A 23,161-nucleotide genomic window follows, 5' to 3' on the forward strand; every position below is an offset into this window, starting at 1 on the left:
GCATTGTGGATTATTTTTCACAAAATCATGGGGTGAAAACAATAGTTAGTCATCATCACGTTAGCGTACGATTAACCACAAGCTAAAATGGTTTACAGCGTATCTGTTAACTTATTTCACAGAAACTGAATCAGACATATATGTAGGGTGCTGTGCAAAAGTTTAGAACCACTCCTGATTTCTTTATATTTTGCTAAGAACATGGGAAATGCCTGTTTTGACATCCACTCGTGCACTGAGACCATTTCTGGTTACGCTTCAGTGAACAGTAGATGGATCGGCTGAAGGGCCAGAACCATCCCTCTGGTGCTGTGTCAGGTCCTTGCTGGATTTTTTTTTCCGTATTTGTTGAGGACATGGCTTTCATATACAGAACATACATCTTGCTGTGATATTCCAAGATTGTGGCTAATACTAGCTCTTTGGGAATCCCCATCATGGTGAAAAGCAGTTTGTACCTATCAAACCATCATATCATTTTTTATAGATTCAACTAAAGAAATTGCAACAGATCTTTCATTTTTCAACAGGCAAGTCACTACATTTACAATTTAAAATGGTAAAACATATGTATTATTATTATGCATATATTTTTTTAAAGTACAAAATAAAAAAACAACAACGTGTTAAATTGTGTCCCAACATTTCAGAAATATAAGCGCTATTTTAACATAAGTCAGAATTTAGCCCTTCATCCTCCTAGTTTTAATTTGGAAAATTATCAAGCCACACTTCCTTATAAATGTGAATATGAATGCTTTCTGTGAGGCGGCGTTCCAGTAGTCATATTTAAAGAAACCTCTGGTGTACTCACACATTGGAATAACTCCAAATCTTTTGTATAGCTGTCCATGTTTCACTCCAAGCCTCCACCGCAGCCTGAGCCAAGTAGGAGGTTTGAGGCTGTGCAATCAGATCCTTGGATCCCTCCTGGCGTTTGTTCGCCGGGCTTGTTTTCACTGTCAACACACCACTTGAGAGAATTAAGGGAAGCCAAGTACCTGGAGCTCAGGAGGTAATAAAACAGTCAAAGCACAATTAAACTTTCAGAAACAAGTTTGGTCAAGATTTCATTCCAATTTGCAAAACAGACATTCAGTTATAATGTATGAATGTGTGCACTTATAAAGCTATCTGATTAAAAGCAGTTATGTTTTCAAGCTCATTAACTTTGCTAGAATGTGATTAGTTGGTTTAATGTCTACAATGAAGGGGCTGTGTTGCAGAGGGGTCTTATTCATTATGCATTTTGCTTATGTTTAAATTTTTTGGCTTTTTTTTTCTCATCTTGCTTTCCTAAAGTGTTTTATTCTTTTACAGATACACACCAACTTTTGCAAGTCATGCAGGTTAATGTACCATTGATTTATTTGCTGACGTCCGTCCGAGAGCCAAAGTGATGCCCTAAATTTTGCAATGCTCCATCAAATTCTCACATGTCAGAGGCAAAAACAAACACGTCATAGCTAGTTTGTGTAGGCACTGTGTTGTAGGGCTTATTTAACTCAATCCCTCCTGAGTGATATTTTTCATTCGATGTTAAACCTCACACTGCGACTTTCACAGTCCTGTTAAATTCCTAAAAGGCTGAGTGTATCTGGGTGGGATCAGTTTACACCACCCGACGATTTACCATGAATGACGGTTTTGTGTATGCAATTGTGTGTAGATGTGTGTTTGTCTGCATGCAAAAGGAGCTGAAGGCCACACATAGAATATATAACTTGTGAAAAAAGGTCAAATTAAATTTCATATGTTTAGATTAAAATGACATTTTCATTATCCAGGATACAGGAAACAGTCAAAGTTTTAACCATTAACAAGTTTAAATAGGAACAAAATCAACACTCCTATGTTACCAGATGGTCTTCAGTATATTAAATAAAAAACAACTATTAAGAGCTGATTATCATGTGGCCAATTTGGATTTTTGTAAATATTCTGAGGTGAGATTTTGATACCTGGTTGAAATTGCATTTAAGTCCTCATTATTAGATGACAAATAAAGCAGATAAAAGCTGATAGTAAAAATGTTAGAAGTGACCAAATAAAAAATCTGGTACATTCTTTAAAATGCACCGCCCAACTCAGCAACATCAAAAGGCCTAAAAGACTACTGAAGGCATATGACCAAAGTGGATGATGACAGAATTGTTTCCATGGTGAAGAAAACCGCTTTCTAAACATCCTGGTAAATCAAGAATGCTCTAATGTCTAAAGAAGAAAATTGCTGTAATTCCAAAATAGTTCATGTGAAAATTTTGTTAAAGCCCTTTGATTAAAGCTGATTACATTTCAACCACATCTCGACTGGTTGATTTAAAACGTATTGTGGTGTACAGAGGCAAAATGACAAAACAACATGTCATTGTGCAAAACCTTATTAACCTAACTGTATGCTTTTTTTGTGTGTAAAGGCTAGCATTTTAGTTTGTGGGAATTTGTGGGAAGCCTCAAGAGGTCAATAGATGAAGATAGATAGTTTTTCTTTTCAAGCCACAAGGCTTCCACTTGTTTTTTAGTGCTGTCAAAAGAATAATAAAAAAACCTAATTGCACATGTTTCTGTAATTAATCGCAATTAACTGATCAAAAGCCTGGTTGCAATTGCAGTTTTTCAACTTTGTATTTAAGCTTGTAACTGAGATTTATGCAATATAATGAAGTAAATGCAGAATAAACACAAAGAATGTGTGCTTAAATTCAAAGAGCATTTGAATAGTTTTCTTCCATCTTTTAGCACAGGTTCTCTCCTGTGAAATACAACTTTTTATAAAACCTATATACTAATAGTGTCACGGTCTCGCTGGCAGACCGTGGGGATGTGGGGAAAGGAGGACCCAAAATGCAGGACTCTACAGTGCAACAGTGTTTATTTACAGTGGCGACAATCCGAACAACAATAAATCCCCCCGTGCGATCCCAACTCCCGTTCCGTGTCTTCTCCTTTATCCCGTGCTCCGTGCTCTGTCTCCGTTCCCTGTGTACTCTCCATGTGCTGCCTCCTGGTCGCCACAATTCCTCCTGAGGAAACATGCATACCAAAGGCAGCCGTGAGTACAAAACCTAACAGTAGACTTGCACTAACCTTGCACAATACACTTAAGACTGACGGGAAGTCACTCAACGATCCAGCGTCGAGGAGCTCTCAGCCACACTGTTTTGAAGCTCCTCTGACGAGGCTTGATCGGCGCCAGGTGTGTGTGGATTCCTGGGTGGGACCGGTCAGCTGGCAGGGCCACACCCACCAGGCCTAAAAGTGCCTGCCACGACCGCACCCTCATATAAATGGTAAATGGCCTGCATTTGTATAGCGCTTTTCTAGTCCATAGGACCCCAAAGCGCTTTACACTACATTCAGTCATCCACCCATTCACGCACACATTCACACACTGGCGATAGCAAGCTACATTGTAGCCACAGCTGCCCTGGGGCACACTGACAGAGGCGAGGCTGCCGGACACAGGCGCCACCGGGCCCTCTGACCACCACCAGTAGGCAAACACGGGGTTAGTATCTTGCCCAAGGATATTTGGCATGCAGCCAGGATGCAGCCTGGGATCGAACCACCGACCTTCTGATTAGTGGCTGACCTGCTCTGCCACCTGAGCTACAGCCACCCCACAAGCACACACCCCTAAACACCTGACAGTACACCAACACGGAAAAACAGGACAGCAGACACAACCATAATAACAACAACCACAATAATGATAATAATAATAATAATAATAATAATAATAATAATAACTACAATAGTAGTCCACACTGCTCACGGACCCCGAATCCCTGGAACTGGGTCCGTGACAGTACCCCCCCCCTCTAAGGGTCGGCACCCGACGACCCAAAAACAAAAACAAAACAAAAACCACAGTACAACCAACCCCGGGCGGGCGGCGGGGGGTCCCGGACGGAGGGCCCCAAAACCCCAGTTCAAATGTCCAACCACTGCCATGGTGGGAACAACAGTTCTTGCGGCCGACCCAGTGGACCGCAAGCAGGCAAAACTCGCTACGGGTCAGGCAGTGGTGGGAAAACAGTTCGGGCGGCCTACCTCCAACCCCATGATGGAAGCGGAACGCTTCAGGCGGCCTGCCACGGATCCGGTGGCGGCGGCGCTGCTCCTCCGGCGGCCTGCCACGGGTCCGGTGGCGGCGGAACGGTTCTGGTGGCCTGCCACGGGTCCGGTGGCAACGTCGCTGCTCCGGTGAGCAACAGCGAGGCGTGGCACATGGTCTATGACGCGCCGGTCGCTGACGTGGACGCACTGGACGTGGATGGCGTGGAGGCCGCGCTAGACGTGGAGGTCCCTCCGGTTCGCTGACCTCCGGCTGAGCGGGTCCCTCCGCGGCTGGCAGAGAGAGCCCCTCCGCGGCTGGCAGAGAGAGCCCCTCCGCGGCTGGCAGCGCCGGTTGTTCCTTCCGCTCGCCGAGCTCCTCCGCTGGTGGCTCGCTGAGCTCCTCCGGCTCGCTGAGCTCCTCCGGCTCGCTGAGCTCCTCCGGCTCGCTGAGCTCCACAGCTGGCGACGCGGGCTCCTCCGGCTCGCTGAGCTCCACAGCTGGCGACGCGGGCTCCTCCGGCTCGCTGAGCTCCCGCTCGGGCATGCTGAGCTCCTCCGGCTCGCTGAGCTCCACAGCTGGCGACGCGGGCTCCTCCCGCTCGCTGAGCCGCTCCTCCGGCTGCGACGCGGGTATAGATGGTCGTTGATCCGGAGGTGAAGATGGCGATGCGGAAGCTGCAGGTGGCGAAGATGACGGTCGAGCGGGTGATGTGGATGGTGAAGTCGAGAGTTCTGCGGTCGCTGCAGTCTGATGGGACGCTGGTGGAGAAGTAGCTGCAAAGGGCGGAGGTGATAATGGTGCGGCAGCTACTCGTGGTAGACTGGACAGCGATGTAGAAACAACAGGCGGGTGACATAATGGCAGGGTAGTTCCAGCAGGCATATCAGCCTCCAACTGAGGATGAAGACGAGAGGCTGACTGGACTGGCTGTGCTACGGCTACAGGCTGGGCAGCTGGCTGTGCTACGGCTACAGGCTGGGCAGCTGGCTGTGCTACGGCTACAGGCTGGGCAGCTGGCTGTGCTACGGCTACAGGCTGGGCAGCTGGCTGTGCTACGGCTACAGGCTGGGCAGCTGGCTGTGCTACGAGGTTAGCTTTCACACAGTCCCGTGAATAAACAGATGAGGTGAATGAAGATGAATTGTCCATATGACTCACCACAGCCGGCTGTTCGAAAGTTTTAGAGTCTGACTGCGGTGAGGCACGCCGGCGGCGCAAGCGTCGCTTCTTTAACGATGCCGGGGCCAGCGTATCAGGCTGAGGTTCCACCAGCCGGCCGGACAGGAGAGCAGCTGTGTGATTTTGAGCTGCCGGTCCTTGGTCTGCTGACTCAGCAGGTGCCGCAGAGGTGAGTGGAGATGTGGTGAGGTGCAGAGGGCGTGTGAAACGTTTCCCCCGCAATGGAGGGTCCAACAAGCGAGCTGCAAGCGACGGCGGGGAGGCTATCAGCCTATGAAAAAAGAAATAGGCAGCAAGGGCTCCCAGGGAGGTTGCCATATCCTCCTCGCCCGGACAGCCCAAACCAAACAGCTCAAAACAGGAACTTTCCCTCAGCGTGGTTATAATCGAAATTAGTCTCTTAATGTCCAAAAAGCTCACAGATGAGGTGATTGATGATAAGAAGGAATCAAAAAATACGACCTGTAAGTGCCTCTGATGTGGATCTGCCGCCTGGATAATGCTCCGACAGTATTTCCAGAGCTGGGCGAGCAATTCCTCCTGTGAGACGGTCCTTGAGTCCGCTGGGCCCATAATGGCTGGATCGTTCTGTCACGGTCTCGCTGGCAGACCGTGGGGATGTGGGGAAAGGAGGACCCAAAATGCAGGACTCTACAGTGCAACAGTGTTTATTTACAGTGGTGACAATCCGAACAACAATAAATCCCCCCGTGCGATCCCAACTCCCGTTCCGTGTCTTCTCCTTTATCCCGTGCTCCGTGCTCTGTCTCCGTTCCCTGTGTACTCTCCGTGTGCTGCCTCCTGGTCGCCACAATTCCTCCTGAGGAAACATGCATACCAAAGGCAGCCGTGAGTACAAAACCTAACAGTAGACTTGCACTAACCTTGCACAATACACTTAAGACTGACGGGAAGTCACTCAACGATCCAGCGTCGAGGAGCTCTCAGCCACACTGTTTTGAAGCTCCTCTGACGAGGCTTGATCGGCGCCAGGTGTGTGTGGATTCCTGGGTGGGACCGGTCAGCTGGCAGGGCCACACCCACCAGGCCTAAAAGTGCCTGCCACGACCGCACCCTCATATACACAAGCACACACCCCTAAACACCTGACAGTACACCAACACGGAAAAACAGGACAGCAGACACAACCATAATAACAACAACCACAATAATGATAATAATAATAATAATAATAATAATAATAATAATAATAATAACTACAATAGTAGTCCACACTGCTCACGGACACCGAATCCCTGGAACTGGGTCCGTGACAAATAGGTACATATACACTAATATATAATATATATTAGTGCTGTCAAACAATTAAAATGTTTAATCAGATTTATTGTTCAGTCTTGTTATTTTTTTAATACTCAAATTTCCCATCGAGAGGACCAATGTGCATTTATCATCTTCCATATTGAGTGGATTGGTTCAGCTCCCTGTCACTACCAGATCAACTGCCCATTTGCGCAAGTGCGAAGGTAACTACTTGGACAAACTGCCCGAAATGAGTTGACGGAAAAATTTCAGGGATTTTGAGTCATTCTGCTCCAGATGCATTAATAGCATTAAAAATTTTAATTGCGTTGACCGTGATGGTGGATTAATTTGTGCTAACGTGTTAATTTTGACAGCACTAGTTTTTTTGTTTTTAAAGTAAAACATATAGTCATCCTAGTGTCTTAATGGAAACTAACCAAAGCTGTCACTGTAATATCTGTTTCATGGCATGTGGCTATTTAGATAGATTAGACAGTATTCAGTGTAGAAATTGTGCATTGTTATTGTTTTTTGATATAAATTTACTGTAGATAGTCATTAAAATGACTATCTACAGTAAATTTACAAGGCCAAAATTGAACATATGGAGTTCAGGGTATCTAGAAATATCTTCAGTAATAGCTAAAATTTAAGACTGCTCTAAATCTGGTTTCTGGTAGTTTTTTCTACTCTTGGGTTTGATTTACAAAAACTGGCAGTGGTTTCTTTATATAGTCACACAGCTATAACTGTGGGGCCACCTGCTCCTTCAGATTCAAATGTCTCCACAGCTATCCATAAGTGTGGTCTGCAGAATTTTAGAGGTTGCTAAAAAAAAGAAGCTAGCTAGCCAAAAAAAGTTTGGGGGGGGGGGGGGTTGTGAAGAAAAAGTTAAAACTGGTTTCCTAAAGACAACAGCACAAAATACAAACAACAGTAGATCAAATTTCTTTCTTTTCTAAAGTGTTTGTTTGTTCATGCAGCTCATAGAGAAAGTTTTTTGATGAAAGCCCAATATAAGGCTGTATTTTTGGCTAGGCTAATGCTAAAAGATAAAGCTTGTAAAGTCAGAAACACATGTGTTTTAGATTACATTGTTCCAATTATTTTTGCCTAGTATTAAAAATGGGACCAAATAACCTTTGAGCAGAGTTTAGGTGAAGAAAGTTATCCTCATACAGTATTTTTGCATTTAGTTATTGCCAAAGTAGGCAAATGAGGCCATGTTAGTTTCCTTAATGACTGCATTTTATGCGACTATATATGTAAACAGCCTATATCACTAATGGAACCTTGACTGAGGTGTAAATAGTGTAATGACTGCAATTTGTGCTTCCCTGTATGAATTTTGATTTGATGACGAGACAAACTAGTCACTTAGCAGGTTTACACTTACATGATTGGAGGCGCTAGAATAGCTTTTAGCAACAAGTCATTAAACAGACTTACTCTAAACTTTCTCTAGTGCAGTCACACAATAAAAATGTGGAACTTTTCATGAAAATAATAGTCCCATTTAATGTTTTCTTCCTGAAGAACACCATCAGGAAAAGCTAAAGAGCGTAAACTCTGGCTGCTCTCCAGTTTTCTATTTTGCTCCACATCTGTCAGTCCATCATTCACTCATTGCACTCACTTTCTCCATGGTTTCCTGTCTCACTCTCTCTTAAAATCATTATCGCAGTTTGTGTTCACTGCGGTTCTTGGATGGCATGAAAACATCCAAACAGGCACGCATGCATTGCATACATTCCACATTTAACCTTTACGAGGCAAATTAAAGCTCGTTTCTAAGTTTGCAAGAAATGAGCAACAAGTGTTGTTGGGGAGTAAATGAGAGGGTGAAATATGAAGCCAAGTAGGTCTGGATTTATAATCTTTAAAGATGGCAGGAGACAGAGAGGGAAGTGAAGTTTTTCTGATGAAGAAAACACCAGTGGCACTACCCCACAGAAATAGAAAACAAAGTTAAACATATAACAAAAAAAATTAAGAAATAATCATGTGTTTCTGTTTTATATTACATCAGTATTGATACCAAATAATTAACACTGACTTTAGCTTAAGTTTGGCTAAGCTGGTGACATTTCCATTCTTTTCAAAAGGCATTTTAGCATTATAACTTTGTGGAGTGATAATATAAAAACACTGCATGTCTGTACTAACTAGATGTATAGTGTATGTATTGCGCTATGCCAAGGATGTCAAATTCATTTTACATTGTGGGCCACAGACAGCCCAGTTTGATCTTGAGTGTGCCAGACCACTGTGTCTCCCCCTTCTACCAGTTTAAAGGCGTTTAACTGCACTTTTCATCACTAAGTTTTCTTAATATTTGAAAAGTTCAAAGTCAGCAGTAACAAAGAAATCAAAAAACTGTATTTTTCCTTCTGTTCTCTTGTGCTACAGCCAGCTAATTTCAGTTGGTGAGCAAGAGGATGGCGTGGTCTACAACTTTTGAGGAGTGACGTTGAGGACATTACTATTTGATTGAAGGTGAAATGCAAACTGCATCCAATGACAGAAACAACTTTGGCTCTTTGCAAGCCTCTGCACAGACAGCATGCTAACACAAACCTAGCCAAGGACCCAGAACCCATGCTGATCCCAGTCAAACAGCCAGATCGTGACCTTCAACAGGTAACAAAGGCTGTAGTCAGGCTACAGCCTCAGTTCATGTTTTTAAAACAAAATCACTGTCTCTTTAGACTGGTTTTCAACATTGTTTTATGGTCATACCTAAAAACTAAAAGAAATATTGTATGTGTCCTCATTAGGATAGGAATTTGTGGGGCTGTAGCCTCAGATTTACATTGTTAAGTGGTAATTATGTGACAAAAAAGGTAAAAAGGAGCAGTGTAATAAAAAGCTTTCTCTGGTGAGTAATGTACTACATTCATTTCAAGAGAAACAACAAGTAATGTGTAATATATTTAAAAATAAAATCAACCCCAACACTGGGAGCAGTAAGGGTATAATTAGTTTTTCATGGGATTGAACTGTTCGTAGTCTGTTCATTAATTCTAGTTTTGCATATAGGATTAGAATTTATGTTTCCTATTTAAAACAAAGCCTCATGAAAGCATGCTTGTGAGCGCCAAAAAAGCCTGTTAATAAAAAAAGAGGAAGAATCTGCAAAATAGGTGTTAAAAAAGATGTAGAGAGCCTTAACGTGAAAATACTTGTCTATGAATACAACAACTGAGATGTGGAGCAAGAGAGATGCTGAGCTCAAGTTTCAATGTGGTACTTTTCTTTTTAGGGATTTTTCTTATTATATAACATTTCTACAGAACATATTATATAACAATATAATAAATTATTTTAACAACAGCAGTTCTCAGAGAAATTATCACAAAGATGATCAGTTACATGTACAGTTGCATTTACTCATTATGTATTCTCTATGTTGGTACCACACCTGTTTCTTTGAAATGTGTTACGTCCTCATGTTTACCCTCCACCTCAAGTCATTAATATCTAAACTCTGACATGCTAACAAAGAGCCTCTCTTGGGTCGGTTGGTGTCATCCGAAAACTTGCCCAACAAAGTGATGCTTCAAAACCTACATGAGTCAGTGAGTCATGACCCTGGGGGATGCTGGGTAAACCATAAGTGCTGACAAACACAAACTGAGCGTGAATGTCAGAAGCGAGAAAGTTTATTCATTACAGAAATATCTGGGAAATGGGAGGGAATAGGGGGGGATCTGACCACTGAGTACATTCAGCGGTTAGGCAGAGACACTGGATATTTGTTCTGATGAGAGAGCAGAGGCAAAGCCAGAAAAGACACCACGGCCTGCTGCATTAAATTTAAAGATGTATACACATAAATAACACAAAGATTTTGCATGTTGCACTTAAAATCCCTTCAAAGTTTGACATGAAAAGTGGACAAAGATGGAAACGAAATACCAAAAATTCGACTAAAGAGCAATGCAGCATCGTGACTCTAGCATAGTAGTAAAGAAATACCATTTTAATGAAACTAAAATTAATGCCCCAAACAATCATTAACTGACTTGCACTACAAATAGTTGAACTATTAACCAGTGTGCACCTTTTCAAAGTTTAACTTTTCACCCCTTAATGCCTTCTTGGGATAATCCTTGTTTCTCTTTTCTAAACTGAGTGGTTTCTACCATATTTCAGATCTGCTTGCAGGACAAATTGGCATCTGAAGTTATAGAGGTGATTGCTGCCTTTAGAGCTTGCTAGGTATACCTTCAGAAAAATCTGAAACCTATTCAAATTGTTGTCAGACTGCATCTTTATTAATATATATACTGTCAAACTCATCATTAAGGGCAGGTGGGGGGGGGGGGGGGGGGGGGGCAAAGACGTCAAATGTCATCTATATGGAGGAGAGAGCCAGGATTGACAGATTGTGCCACATTTGGGAATTTCATAGCATGATATGCATGTAACCATGGTAACCAGAGAGCATGTGAGAGGTTTGCTGCAATTGGAGAGAATTTTGCTGTTTAATGTGTGCATTTAATGCACAATTTGAATTTCTACTTTCAGTGCCTAAACCTGCAGATTTTTTTTTTATCTACAGGTTCCAACCCTCACCTCTGGCCACGAGCTCCGGCTGAGTGATTGAAAGAATGTGATCAAAATACAAATGAGATTCCTCTAAAGGGTGTCTTGGCTCTCTCTCCTTCATAGTAGAGCCTCTTCTCGTTCACGCTGTTGAAAGTTGAGGTGGTTTGGGTATCTGACTAGGATCCCTCCTGGGTAACTCTTGCTGAGGTTGTAGCGGGAATCTAAGTGCTAATGGATGGATATTAAAATTTTATAAAATACAGTTCCTAACCAAATGTCAGTATTTCACAGTTGTTGAATACCACATGAGTTTCATTTGCTAATCATAGTCCCACCTAATACAGAATATGGTACTGTTAGTGTAAAGTACAAGAGGCAAGTGGCTACCATATGAACTTGCAGCGTCCTTGGGTTTCACAGCTAGATTCACCTCTCTCTTCACCTTCAGTTTCAAAACATCAAGATGGCGAGCGGCAGCTCAAGGTTGCAAGACGGGAGTCACCAACCAATGAGTGACTTCACGCATTTTATACACACTCTGTGGGTCTCAGAGAAAGCCCCAATAGCCAGACTAAATGTCACCACCCACAGTGCCAAGCGGAACACCTTAACACAGAACTCTGAGTTCATAGCTGTAATATTTTTATTTTGACTGCTGCGTGTGCTGTGATACAATGAATCTCATGATAATCCACAAGGGTTTATAGTCACCGAGTCCAGAAGTCCCCCGGAAATCCCTGGAGCTGTTGATGCAAACTTTTCTAAAGGGCCCACGTGAGAAAAGGAATCCCTTACAGTGTTTTTTAGGAACTTCTCTGCAGAAACGTCATCCCTCACTGAATTTAGTGACATCATTATCCAGGACTAATCTGTAGCTTCCTGCTCACTGTTTTCACTTTGCAGTCAGTGTAAAGAAATGGCACAGAAAACACCTGCACGGGGATGAGGTCATGTGAATTTCTTATTAGCTGCCCATGGACGTGGTGGTCATAGCTTTGAATGGTATCCATGACAACAAGCGTCACAAGGGCCCCCCGTGAAGTAGGTGGCTGTGAACATGGAGAGTGGAGGGGTTGCACTTGTGGCTTTATTTTACTATTATTTTTGAACATATATAGAAAGATATGTTCTTATTAATCAAAATATAATAAAAACATTATAAACCAAAATCTCAACTGCAAAAAAGCCACTTTAAATGTGGGTGCAAAGAAGAGTGCAGAAAAGTGTAAGGCTGTATCTTGTGGGTGTGTGTGTGGATCCCACCACCTCACCCTCAGTAATGTCTTTTGACGCGCAGTTTTGCCATAATTTGCCGATTAATGTGAGGCAGATGCACGTAATGCTTCTGTGTGCAGAGCTGGCCGGCCTCAGAGGAGCGGGAGTGCTCAGGCTATGAGATAATGCCAGACAGAGGCCAGCTTGGGACTAACACTATTGCCACTGCTGTTCTGTGTGTGCGTGTGTGTGTGGCTGTGTGTGTCTGTGTATGTGTACACAGTCTCACTAAACCCCACCAGCGGATGTTTTACATCCCCCTTTCCGCTCAATTACCGTGCTCAAGGTCACAGATATCTGTCCAAGATAACTTTGCGTGTTTTCTCGGCCAACTGCGGCCACAACTTTTTTTACACTTTGTTTTGCATCTTTGCATTTCAACTAAAATGTGAGTCACAGGAGACTATTTGTTTCCTCCCATAAAGGGCCATAATGAGTACCTCTTCTTTATAATGACTGGGTCTGAACCCTAATGCAGGTCGTAAACATTACTGCGGTGCTCTTGGCTGCAAACTCAGGTCCTTATTGTTTCTTGGCTCTCTCTTTGTCCTCCTCACCCCATGATTTTTATTAGATTCACAGTCCTTCAGAGTTTTCCTCGAGCTGTTTGTCCTATTTGTTTGTTCATGAACACTTAATGGATTTAATGAGGGTGTGCGGTAGATTGAGAGAGATTGCATTTGATAGCAATTGTTTAGACTGTTAATCAAGTGATTAAAAGTCTCTCTTTTTCCGTGTGTGTGTGTGTGTGTGTGTGTGTGTGTGTGTGTGTGTGTGTGTGTGTGTTGAATGAAAGAGAGAGTGAGCACATTCCACTCGGGGACTCGTCCGGCCTCTCCGGATCTCAGCGCAGCGCGTCGCTCTAATCCTGCCTTCCTGTTTTCCTGCAGGAGTAGTGAGGTGGAGAGGAAGATCAGATCTGATAATTAGCCTGATAACAGTCACAGTCGCTTTACCTGAGAGAGAGCGATTAAGGAGAACGCACAGAGCAGGGTTCAAATCACACTATGTAACATTTTCACTTTTATTAACACTACTGAGAAAGCACGTGTGCTCCATTTCACTAGAAATTACAACATGGATTCATTTAATTGAGCCAAGTCAATAGGAAAAATGATGTCTCCTGCTCAAGTTGGAGTGGTCGGTGCCTTGTTATAGATCTTGGCTTTTTGTAAACCATAAACACAATCCGTAAGGAGCAAAGAGCTCTACAGATGGGATGTTTGTTTTGAGAGTGTTGATGGAGAAGTATAGAGAAGGTCAGAACAAGATGCACCGTTTTCCTGAATCTAGAGGAAGCATATGAGAGAGGAAGGAGTGCGCAGAGAGGGGATAGTGGATATATTGGACAAAAGATGTTGAATATGGAGCTGTCAGGGAAAAGAGAAAGACCAGAGAGAAGATTCACAGATGTAGTGAAGGAGGGCATGCAAGTTGGTGTGTGTCATGGTCCTGGGTCGTGCGACCCAGTGTTTTGAGTTTCATTGTATTTTGTTGTTCATTTATGTTCTAGTTTCATTTTAGCTTATCTAGTTCATTTCTATTATGCCTAGGTTGCTGTTATAGTTCATTGTTCATTAAATTCCCTTGTGTCTTCACCCCTGTGTTTAAGTCTCCCTTCATGTGTTTCATGTCTACATGTCTTATGTTATCTAGCTTGTGTTGTCATGTCTGCATCTCGTCATGTTTCCTGTTTTATTTTGAAAGTCTTATTTCTATGTTCATTGTGCATAATTGTCACTTTTCCCTGTGGCGTCATGATGTTCATTTTTGTCAGCTGTTTCTCCATGTGTTTCCACTTCCCCTGATCACCTCCTGTGTGTATTTAGTCTGTCTTTGTCAGGTCTAGTTTTGCCTTCTTGTAATCAGCCATAATAAAGGCCCGTTTTCCGTTTGAAACTTAAGTCGAGCTCCGCTTCTCTTTGTGTCTGTGTTTGGGTCCACAATTCACAGCTCACACAGTCTGCTCATGCAGATTGTAACTGTGTGACAGAGGAGGATTCAAGGGATAGGATGAGATGGAGGCAGATGACCTCCTGAAGACATCAAATATTTAAAGCAAGATATATGGAATTATGTAGCAAAGAAAAAAAATATAAATATAAATAAATATGTCTTTACATTATTTTAGATTGTCTTCTCTCAGTGAGCTTCATGATGTAGTTACCTGAAATGGCAAGAACCAATCAGCTAAGTAAAGAGAAACAACAGTCCATCATTACTTTAAGAACTGAAGATCAATCAGTCTGGAAAATTGCTAAAAATTTTAATATGTCCCCAAGTGTAGTTGCAAAAACCATCAAGCGCTAAGATGAAACTGGTTCACATGAGGACCGCCCCAGAAAAGAAATATCAAGAGTCACCTCTGCTGCTGAGGATAAATTCATCTGAGTCACCAGCCTCAGAAACCACAAGTTAACAGCACCTCAGATTAGAGCCCAGATAAATGCCACAAAGAGTTTGAGTGGCAGACATGTGTCTACATAAACTGTTCAGAGGAGACTACATGAATCAGGCCTTTATGGTCAAATAGCTACTAAGAAATCACTACTAAGGAAAAGCAGTGCTTGGGTCCAATGAGTCCAAATTGAAAGATCGCAGAATGCAGAAAAGGTGAATGGATGGTCTCTACATGCATGTTTTCCACCGTGAAGCATGGAGGAGGTGTGATGGTGTGGGGATGCTTTGCTAGTGACACTGTTGGGAATTTATTCAAAATTGAATTCACACTGAACCAGCATGGCTACCACAGCATCCTGCAGCTTCATGCCAGCCCATCTGATTTGCGTTTAGTTGGACCATCATTTATTTTTCAACAGGGCAATGACCCAAAACACACCTCCAGGGCTATTTGACCAAGAAGGAGAGTGATGGAGTGCTGGGCCAGCTGGCCTGGCCTCCACAGTCACTTAACCAAAACCCATTGTTTGGGATGAGATGGACCGTGGAATGAAAGCAAAAGGGCCAACAAGTGCTCAGCATCTCTGGGAATTCCTTCAAGACTGTTGGAAAACCATTTCAGGTGACAACCTCATGAAGCTCACGGAGAGAATGCCAAGAGTGTGTAAAGCAGTAATCAAAGCAAAGGGTGGCTATTTTGAAGAATCTAAAATATAACATGTTTTGATTTGATTTCACTCTTTCACATCATTACACCACCACTAGCCTGAACCACTGACACAAGGCAGGATGGATTCAAGCTTTTATGTTGTTTACTCCAAAGTCTTTGTTAGCTCACAGGAACGGTACCCCATGTGGTCATCTGATGTGCTTATTACCTTACTTGTATTTGCTATGCACAGGATTTAAATGAAGGGGTTTTTGAGAGTCACACTTTTCTTTGAGCACAATGCTATTGCTTTAAAACACAAGCATGTGAAAATCTTCATCTGTTGAGGAAGACAATCCATAATAATTGAGGGGAAAACTCTGACATGGGAATTTCAGTCAGCAAAAAAAATGACACTAAGGCTTGCTTGAACAAATGTGTAAGTCTGCGGAGACGTAACCCAAGAGCACTGTGTAATTTTTAGACTGAAAGCTACTTAATGTTGAAATACTGATGCTGTGTTTCCTGCCTTGAATTACAGAAAATATTTTGGCACATTGTAATCTACCTCTAAACTTTATTGACTGAATTATAGTGAATTAGGAAAGGGTGAAAGGGATACCAGACGTCAATATTCAGTTTCCTCAATCCCTCAAACATGCCTGTGAGTAACAGAGGTATGTATCCAGAGGTCAAAGCAATGTATTTATCGAATAAATTATTTTGACTTTGCGTGATCTGACTGACAAGCGATTCGGTTGAATCGCAAAATAACCCTACAGCGGTTCTGGATTTCCTGCAAGCTGAAATATCTATCCACCACAAACTGCTCACCCGCTGTGCTTCCCATGTCCACAGAGCGCTGCGGCTGAATCACTTCTTAGCGATGGATTAAAATGTTGCCAAGTTCATTCCTTTGTTTCCACTTTTGGCTGAAAGTGTGAAGTGTGGTCAACACTACTTGACACTGAAAACAACTTGACCAAAAATGATCAGTTCATGAAAGATCCACAAACACGAGGAGAGTGGTTAAACCCGCTGAGAGGCTCGATATAGATATGAAGGAGATGATTTACTGAACAGAGTGCTAAAGAAAGTAAGCTATGTTTATTTATTTTTTTTTAATTTTTTAGCAAGTTGCTGAAATAATATTACAAATATCTAGTGGATGTAAATGAAAGCTGGAAAGGATATTTGATACTGGTCACATTTTCAATGACTACAAAGTAGATTGCCAGCACAGCGTGCAGCAGGAATCGTGTTACTTTTTCTTCTGGCACCACCAAAAAGTGACACTTCTGAGTTCAACAGCTATCAGATTGATTTTAATGAAATTTGTTGTACAAATTCATATCCTCAAGAAGACGAGATTCCGTCAAAATGTATTATCAAGTTCATCAAGTTCATCACCAAATTCCTGTAAATAGTGAGTAAATCTTATCTAAGAGAGTTAAGTAAGATACTAAACCCCAGCTGCTGGTGAATTAAGGCTGTGACTGACTGGATGTTAGCATGTTAAAGTTGCCACAACTTAACTTTAAAGCTGCACTAGTTTTTTCAGCACATTTCAGCACTAACAAGAAAATAGTGAGTAAAACAGGCAAGTCATAAAAAGACAAAAAGAGATTTAAAGCTGCAAAAAAAAACCCAAAACTTTTATAATCCATAAAAGTCTTTTTTCAAACTCAATGGATCTGCAGGGGTTGGTTAGCTGGTTTGCACAGCCACAAAACTAGTGCGCAAATAAGAGATGGAAAATACTACAAGTTTTGTAAAATAACCTCCCTATCATATGCCTCCCGGTCCCTACTATGTCCTTAATACCTTTACTTTGCAAAGGTTATATTACTCTTTTACTGCTACTTTTCTAACAAATTTTCCAGTGCAACAAGACTGCATTTTTAAACCTCCACTGAAACTTTTGCTTCAGAGTGGCTGTGAGCAGCCAGTCCATGTTGATTTGGCAAAAGGTCTGTCCACAATTAAAATTGTTATGATCAGATAAAGGTCAGCCAGCAAGATGGTTAGCACTGTTGCCTCAAACCAAGAATAACCAATTAATCTAAACCCACTAATGTGCATGCAGAGCATGTTAGCATTCATTTATTGGGGTTAGATTAATTGATTATTCTAAATTGCCCATAGGTGTGAATGAGAGTGTCTTTCTGTCTGTGCTAACTAATAATAATAAATTATATTTGTATAGCAAATATAGCAGACGCTTTACAGAAGAGTAGAAAAAAAAGAGGCTACAGTTGAAGGTTTTTGCTGAAACTTTAACTTTAACCTAAATGATTGGTACTGCAACTCAGAAAATATCTCCCTATCAGTGCTGTTATAGGAGAAGAACAAGTGAGAAGAGGGCGAAAAGAAATTGCAGAGGTTTTTCAATTTTTTCTCCAGAAGGTGTCATCTTTTGCTGCTGCAGGATCTCATTTAAATGGCGGTAAAGACGATGATACGCTAGTATCGTCTACCTGACCGCGTCACGTGTACCAGGTGACAAAAATCAAAAACAGTGGTTTTTTTGCCTTTCTTGAATTGTGACACAGTGGAGAGAGAGAGAGGACATGCAGGAAAGGGCTACAGGACAGACTCAATCCCAGGGCGCTGCGTTTCAGCCATGTGATTTCCTGCTCACCACTGAGCCAAACGCCCTGTACCAGTGGTTCAGATGCCACTTTTGGTTTGCATTCATTGGTTGACAACAGCACAGATAAACCCAGTGTTATACCTTGCTGAATTTTTAATTAGTTTTTACACAGCTTTTGTGTACACACTGACTTTTGGTGACTTTGTGCTACTTATTTAAGAACAATCTTAAAACTCTCACTCCTCACCTCATAAAAAGTGGGAGACATGCCAGAGGTCTTGATTTTCCCAACCACACATTCATATTGTCACTACAGTATTTTGAAAATTATAATAACATGATTTCTGCTCATCCTACCGTTAATGTTCCACATATACTACAATCATGATCACACTTAGTAACCATCTCCTTTGCCTTTCCCCTGCTGATGTTGTAATAAATTTATAGATGTTCACTTATGAGAGAGAGAGAGCACGTGCAGGATGAATTGTTTTTCCTCCTCTGACAGTTATGAAGTGTCAAATGGAGACCTGTCAGCAGCCTGGAGAGGCTGAAGACCTCGAGACGCTGTGGAGACACAGCACAGACACACATGCACAAATGTCCTTTATACACACACGCACGCCCGTTCGGTGACGCCTGGGCAATTACCACCCACCGCCAATTATTGCAGCTCACACATGGTCGTGGCTCTGAAACCTTTCAAGCATGTGTGGATCAACCTGTGATGTGGTCACTGGAGCACTAACAGACACGAAGCAAAGTTCCTAAAAACTGCTCGTTGGGGCGTTGCAATAAGTCACCAAAGAGCCATGTGCAAACATATCCTGAAGCTGTAATTTTTTAATCATTTTTAATCATCTTTATATTAATAATACAGTGCCGTAAAATGGATAGAAAGTCATCTGCTCTTTACATTTTTCAGGAGGTTTTTAAAAGTTTTATTCATTACAGAATTCATCATTCAGATTTTAATTCCTCTTGAGGATGATGTTGGTCCACCAGCACTGATTTGGTCTTGGGTCTTGGATTGGTTTCTTATTTTAAGAAGGCTTAAAAAAAGGTCTTGCTTCATGGCCTCTCGGTTAAAAACATCAAAAGCTTCTGTTCTTCTGTCATGCAAGCTCTTCTTCCACGTTTTCCAAGCCTTTAGGAGCTAGCATGAGAAAGGAGAATCAGCGGAGTCATCTGGAGGGGGAGGGATGAGACGGACCCCTGTCTGGTTGACATCTGCTGTCTGTTTATCCTTCACACCTTCTCTGCTTCTGCTGCTGCATTATACATGGCTGTTAGCTTGAACATTTTTTTGGTTTATCCAGTTATGGAAAGCTTTTGTAAGCCAGAGGGGAGATGGAAGTTTGTCAAACCACAGAAGTCAATTTGATTGTGGAATTTATCTTGGGGCGCCACTGAGGTTAAAAGGTTTTCAAATCAAAAATGACACAATGATTTATTTTGCATTTATTTGATGCTGATTGCAAAATTAAAAAGAGAGAAAGGGGGTGATGGGCTGACACGCAAAAAAGGTCACTGGTCAGAAATTACGTGAGGAAGCTGCAGTTCTGTGGGGTGTATACTAACCACCTACCAGACTACCAGATAGCTATAAAAACACTGCACATTTCAGGGTGATCTGGAAAACTAAAGTTAAAGGAATATACTTTCAGTGGTACACAAGTGGCCAAGAGGCAAAACATTTGTCTGCTTACTAAAGCACGGTCCAGCCAGTGTTAGCATTTCAAAAGGGATGCACTGTAAGGTGTAATGAAAAGAGTCATGTCAGTAAGGAAAAGAGATGGAAATAAACCGAGACCTTGGTGCAGCTCCAGCTAGAGGTTATTAAATATGCTGCATTCAGTTTTAAGCCTTATTATTGATTTCTTTAGATGAAAAACAAAAAAAACTAAAGTTACAACCTAGTGAGAGTTTAGTTGTATGAGAAGCGCAGAATTTGCAAATTGATGAGGATCCGTCTCATAAATCACGAGACATCGCTAAATAAAATATATCATTAATGTTACAATAATTTTTTCTGATTTATATTGTTTCTTCATAGGGTTATGTGATGATGACTGTAAGAATGGATTGCTGTGTTGACATGATAAATGAGATTACACGTAGTAATACATATTAAACTCAAAAAAATGTGTGACAGTTTTTACCGACCAAACAAATGTACTGAAATGAAAAATCTGTAAAAAAAAATAAAAATAAAAAATTTAAAAAAAATTGTATTTTAAGAAAAAGTAATTAGTATTGAGTAATAGTAATGAGATACTTGACAGTTGTTGTTTATCAACCCAACATCAAAGCAAAGTCCCGCATAGAGTAGCCCATACAGCTGTAACGTGTAGTTGCACAATCGATATCCCCGTGTTCAGCTTGTTCCTACAACATCATAACAATTTTGGTCCAGGAGCCACATCGCAACTCACCAATCACGTCACCTGACCGTTCAGCTAGCATTAGCCAAGAAGTTAGCTAATGCTATTAACAATTTAACAAGCAAACCAACATGAGTAGCCAAAATTGGCAAGCAGGAAAACCAGCTTGATAATATATTTATTATACTGCATAAATTGATAAAGAAAAAACTTGAAACACAATTTGTTCCATTTTTTTCCTTTCTCTGCCACATTCCTAAACTGTGATGGATGGATGAGAAGCCATCATGATATTTATGATGTTCACTACTACAGGCTGCAGTACAAGGTCTCAAAGTGTCTCTTGTCCCAGAGTAGGCGTGGCTTCCTCAGGCAGGTGCACCCCTGTTACATTAGAACTCACCCGCAGTTTTAAACTCCGGTTCACCTCTTTACTCACTGCCAGATTATTGTCCTACTCCATGCAGTAGACTCGCTTCTCTAGTTACTTTGATACTTACCTTGGCTTGTCTGCCTCAATCTTGGGAAACAAATCTGCCCGCCAGCTTGGGAAATAAAGCTGTGTTAGTGACTGTGGAAATCCAGAAAACGTCCCTGCCTTTGGGCCTTTGCAAACCTGGACTGAAAGGAGAAACTGAGGAGACCACAATTGAATTAGTCATTCTTTGATCTTGACCTGTTGTACTTACCTCATTTGTTTTATTAAGACCTTTAATGAACCTTTCTCAGTGCAAATGCTTCTTTTGAGCTTCATCTTTGGGATTTTATTTATCTTCTGTAATGCTTCAAATCAAGCACCCATAGTTTTTACAAGGCTCCAGAAACTTTGTGAAACTTTCATTCACAAAATCACACACTTCATCAACCACCATCGTAACCACCATTTTACTAAAGCTTTCATTTTACCGAGGTTGGCTTGATAGCTGGTAAGCCTCCAGCCTTGCACCAGTGGGTTCAGCGCCAGAAATATTTCTTCATTAAACGGTGGCGTTTAGTTTTGGATTGGATTAGATTATTCACACATTCTTCTGCCACTTTCAGGCTTTCTCCCTCTGGAGGAAACAAATCATTTTTCTCTCCCTCCTGTAACACTATATCACAGCACACACGAAACAGACACTGACGCTCTTTTTAACAAATGATTGTGTGTTTTTATAATTAAACTCGATAAAGTTCTGCAAAACAAAACAAACAACCTCACAGGAAAAGAAATGTTGAAAGAAAGTAAAATAATTTAAATAAAACGTTCTGCTTTCTCGTTAAGTGCTCAGCTGCTGGAGTTAGCTTAACCATAAAGACAGGAATAAGGGAAAGCAGCTCATTATGCCCAAAGGTTAAAATAATTAAATCCGCCTTTCAGCTCCTTTCAGAATCACTATTGTTTAATCCGTGCAAAAGACAAATTGGATTAGTGTTGGATTATATCCTCAGCTGCTGCAGTTATTTCCTGGATTCATTGCTGTGAAGAGATTTTTACTGTCAGAGATAAAGGGTCACATTACTCCTATGTCTATTGTTTGTAGCAGCTAAACACCAGTAAAGATATGTTTTAGTGAAGCTCCTTCAAGGCACTCACTAAAGAAATCACTGCACATGTTAGAATTAATCATAAATGCCTCTTTAAATTGTAATTTTTGACTTTGTGTTGCTTAAACAAGGCTGAAGTCTTGTATTTAGATTTTAAAATAGTTTTATTGCAGCGGATTGATCAAATAAGAACTGAAGATCAATATAAATGTGTCTTTATTGTCTTGATCAAACACAAGCTAGACTAATGCTAATGGGGTTTTTTTTTTTAAGGACATAGGGTTGCGGTAGAGGTGGAGCTTTTCCATCCATCTGCTGTCTGTAGAGTCTCAGGCTAAAATGAGGCCATAGGGTGCAGTTTAACCTGCAGGGTGTGGCAGTGCCCTCTGAAAGCCTTCTGTTGATTTAATTTCACTGGCTGAGTGGGGTAGCTGTTGGCTGATTCTCGGCTGGACAGCAGTTCATTGATGCCTTACTTATTGAGCAGACTGATCTCAGAGAGCTCCTGACCTTTGCTAAGTGCAGTCTGCGGGACAATTTAATTGAATCTCTGACGTGAAGCCACTTAACACGGGGCTATAAATTGCAGCAATCTAATGTCGACCTAATGCACAAACCAAAAGGTTGCTCAGTTTTACTTGTGTCTTGTAAGCTTTATCCCATTTAGTACTAATTACATATAATTAATGTTTACATGTAAATTCCACCTGACAAAGTTCCAAAGCAAACTGTTGAGTTTTTGGCTTGTGTTGAATTTGTTTTATTACAATCAAGATAGCTGTTGTTTTCATTTCATGTAATTACATGATAAAAGTCAATTTGGAGACAGTTACATGTTCAAGCACGGAAAATCTTCCAACTCAATTACAGAATGGATTTTGAAGGATACTTACAACTCTTACTACAAGTCTTTGCATTCTGGACTGCACGGATTGCACTTTTCCTCCAGTGTGCTAGTTTTCCAGATGACAGTGAAAACAACCAGCAAAAAACCACATGATGAAGGCGCGGTGGTAGTTGTGAAATAATTAGCACTTGTTGCAAAAGCACAGTTTTGAATGGATTTAATTTTATTTGTGTTTTTAGTTTCAAAGGCCTTCTAGATAAAAGTTTTATGGTGAGAGAAGATAAGGATGGAGCTGTTTGGCCTCAATGACAAGGTTATGTTTGGTATAGCAAACGTGAGACTTTCAAAACATGATGGCACCACCACCATGCTAGAAAAATGTCCAGCATGGTGGTGGTGCCATCATGCTGTGGGGCTGTTTGGCTGCCAG

General features: G+C 41.5%; 1 protein-coding gene across 1 annotated transcript; it reads right to left on the bottom strand.

The window, feature by feature from the left end:
* Positions 1-3,636: 3,636 nt before the first annotated feature.
* Positions 3,637-6,311, bottom strand: LOC147321034 (uncharacterized). Its single transcript, XM_086307378.1, has 3 exons — positions 6,149-6,311; positions 3,754-6,059; positions 3,637-3,644 (listed from the first exon to the last, which is right to left on the bottom strand). The coding sequence occupies exons 2-3, from the start codon at positions 5,810-5,812 to the stop codon at positions 3,637-3,639; spliced, it is 2,067 nt and encodes a 688-aa protein (XP_086163504.1). The 5' UTR covers positions 5,813-6,059; positions 6,149-6,311.
* Positions 6,312-23,161: the final 16,850 nt, after the last annotated feature.

The sequence above is a fragment of the Aulonocara sp. 'chitande type north' Nkhata Bay genome, linkage group LG10 (assembly GCF_057382095.1).
Source record: "Aulonocara sp. 'chitande type north' Nkhata Bay isolate Kocher_YH1m ecotype deep benthic linkage group LG10, A_spYH_male_GT1.1, whole genome shotgun sequence".
In the NCBI taxonomy this organism is placed as follows: Eukaryota; Metazoa; Chordata; class Actinopteri; order Cichliformes; family Cichlidae; genus Aulonocara; species Aulonocara sp. 'chitande type north' Nkhata Bay.

What these genes read in the sequence shown, in the direction of transcription:
- LOC147321034 (XM_086307378.1), bottom strand. Translation starts at nt 5,812, where the DNA reads ATGGGCCCAGCGGACTCAAGGACCGTCTCACAGGAGGAATTGCTCGCC.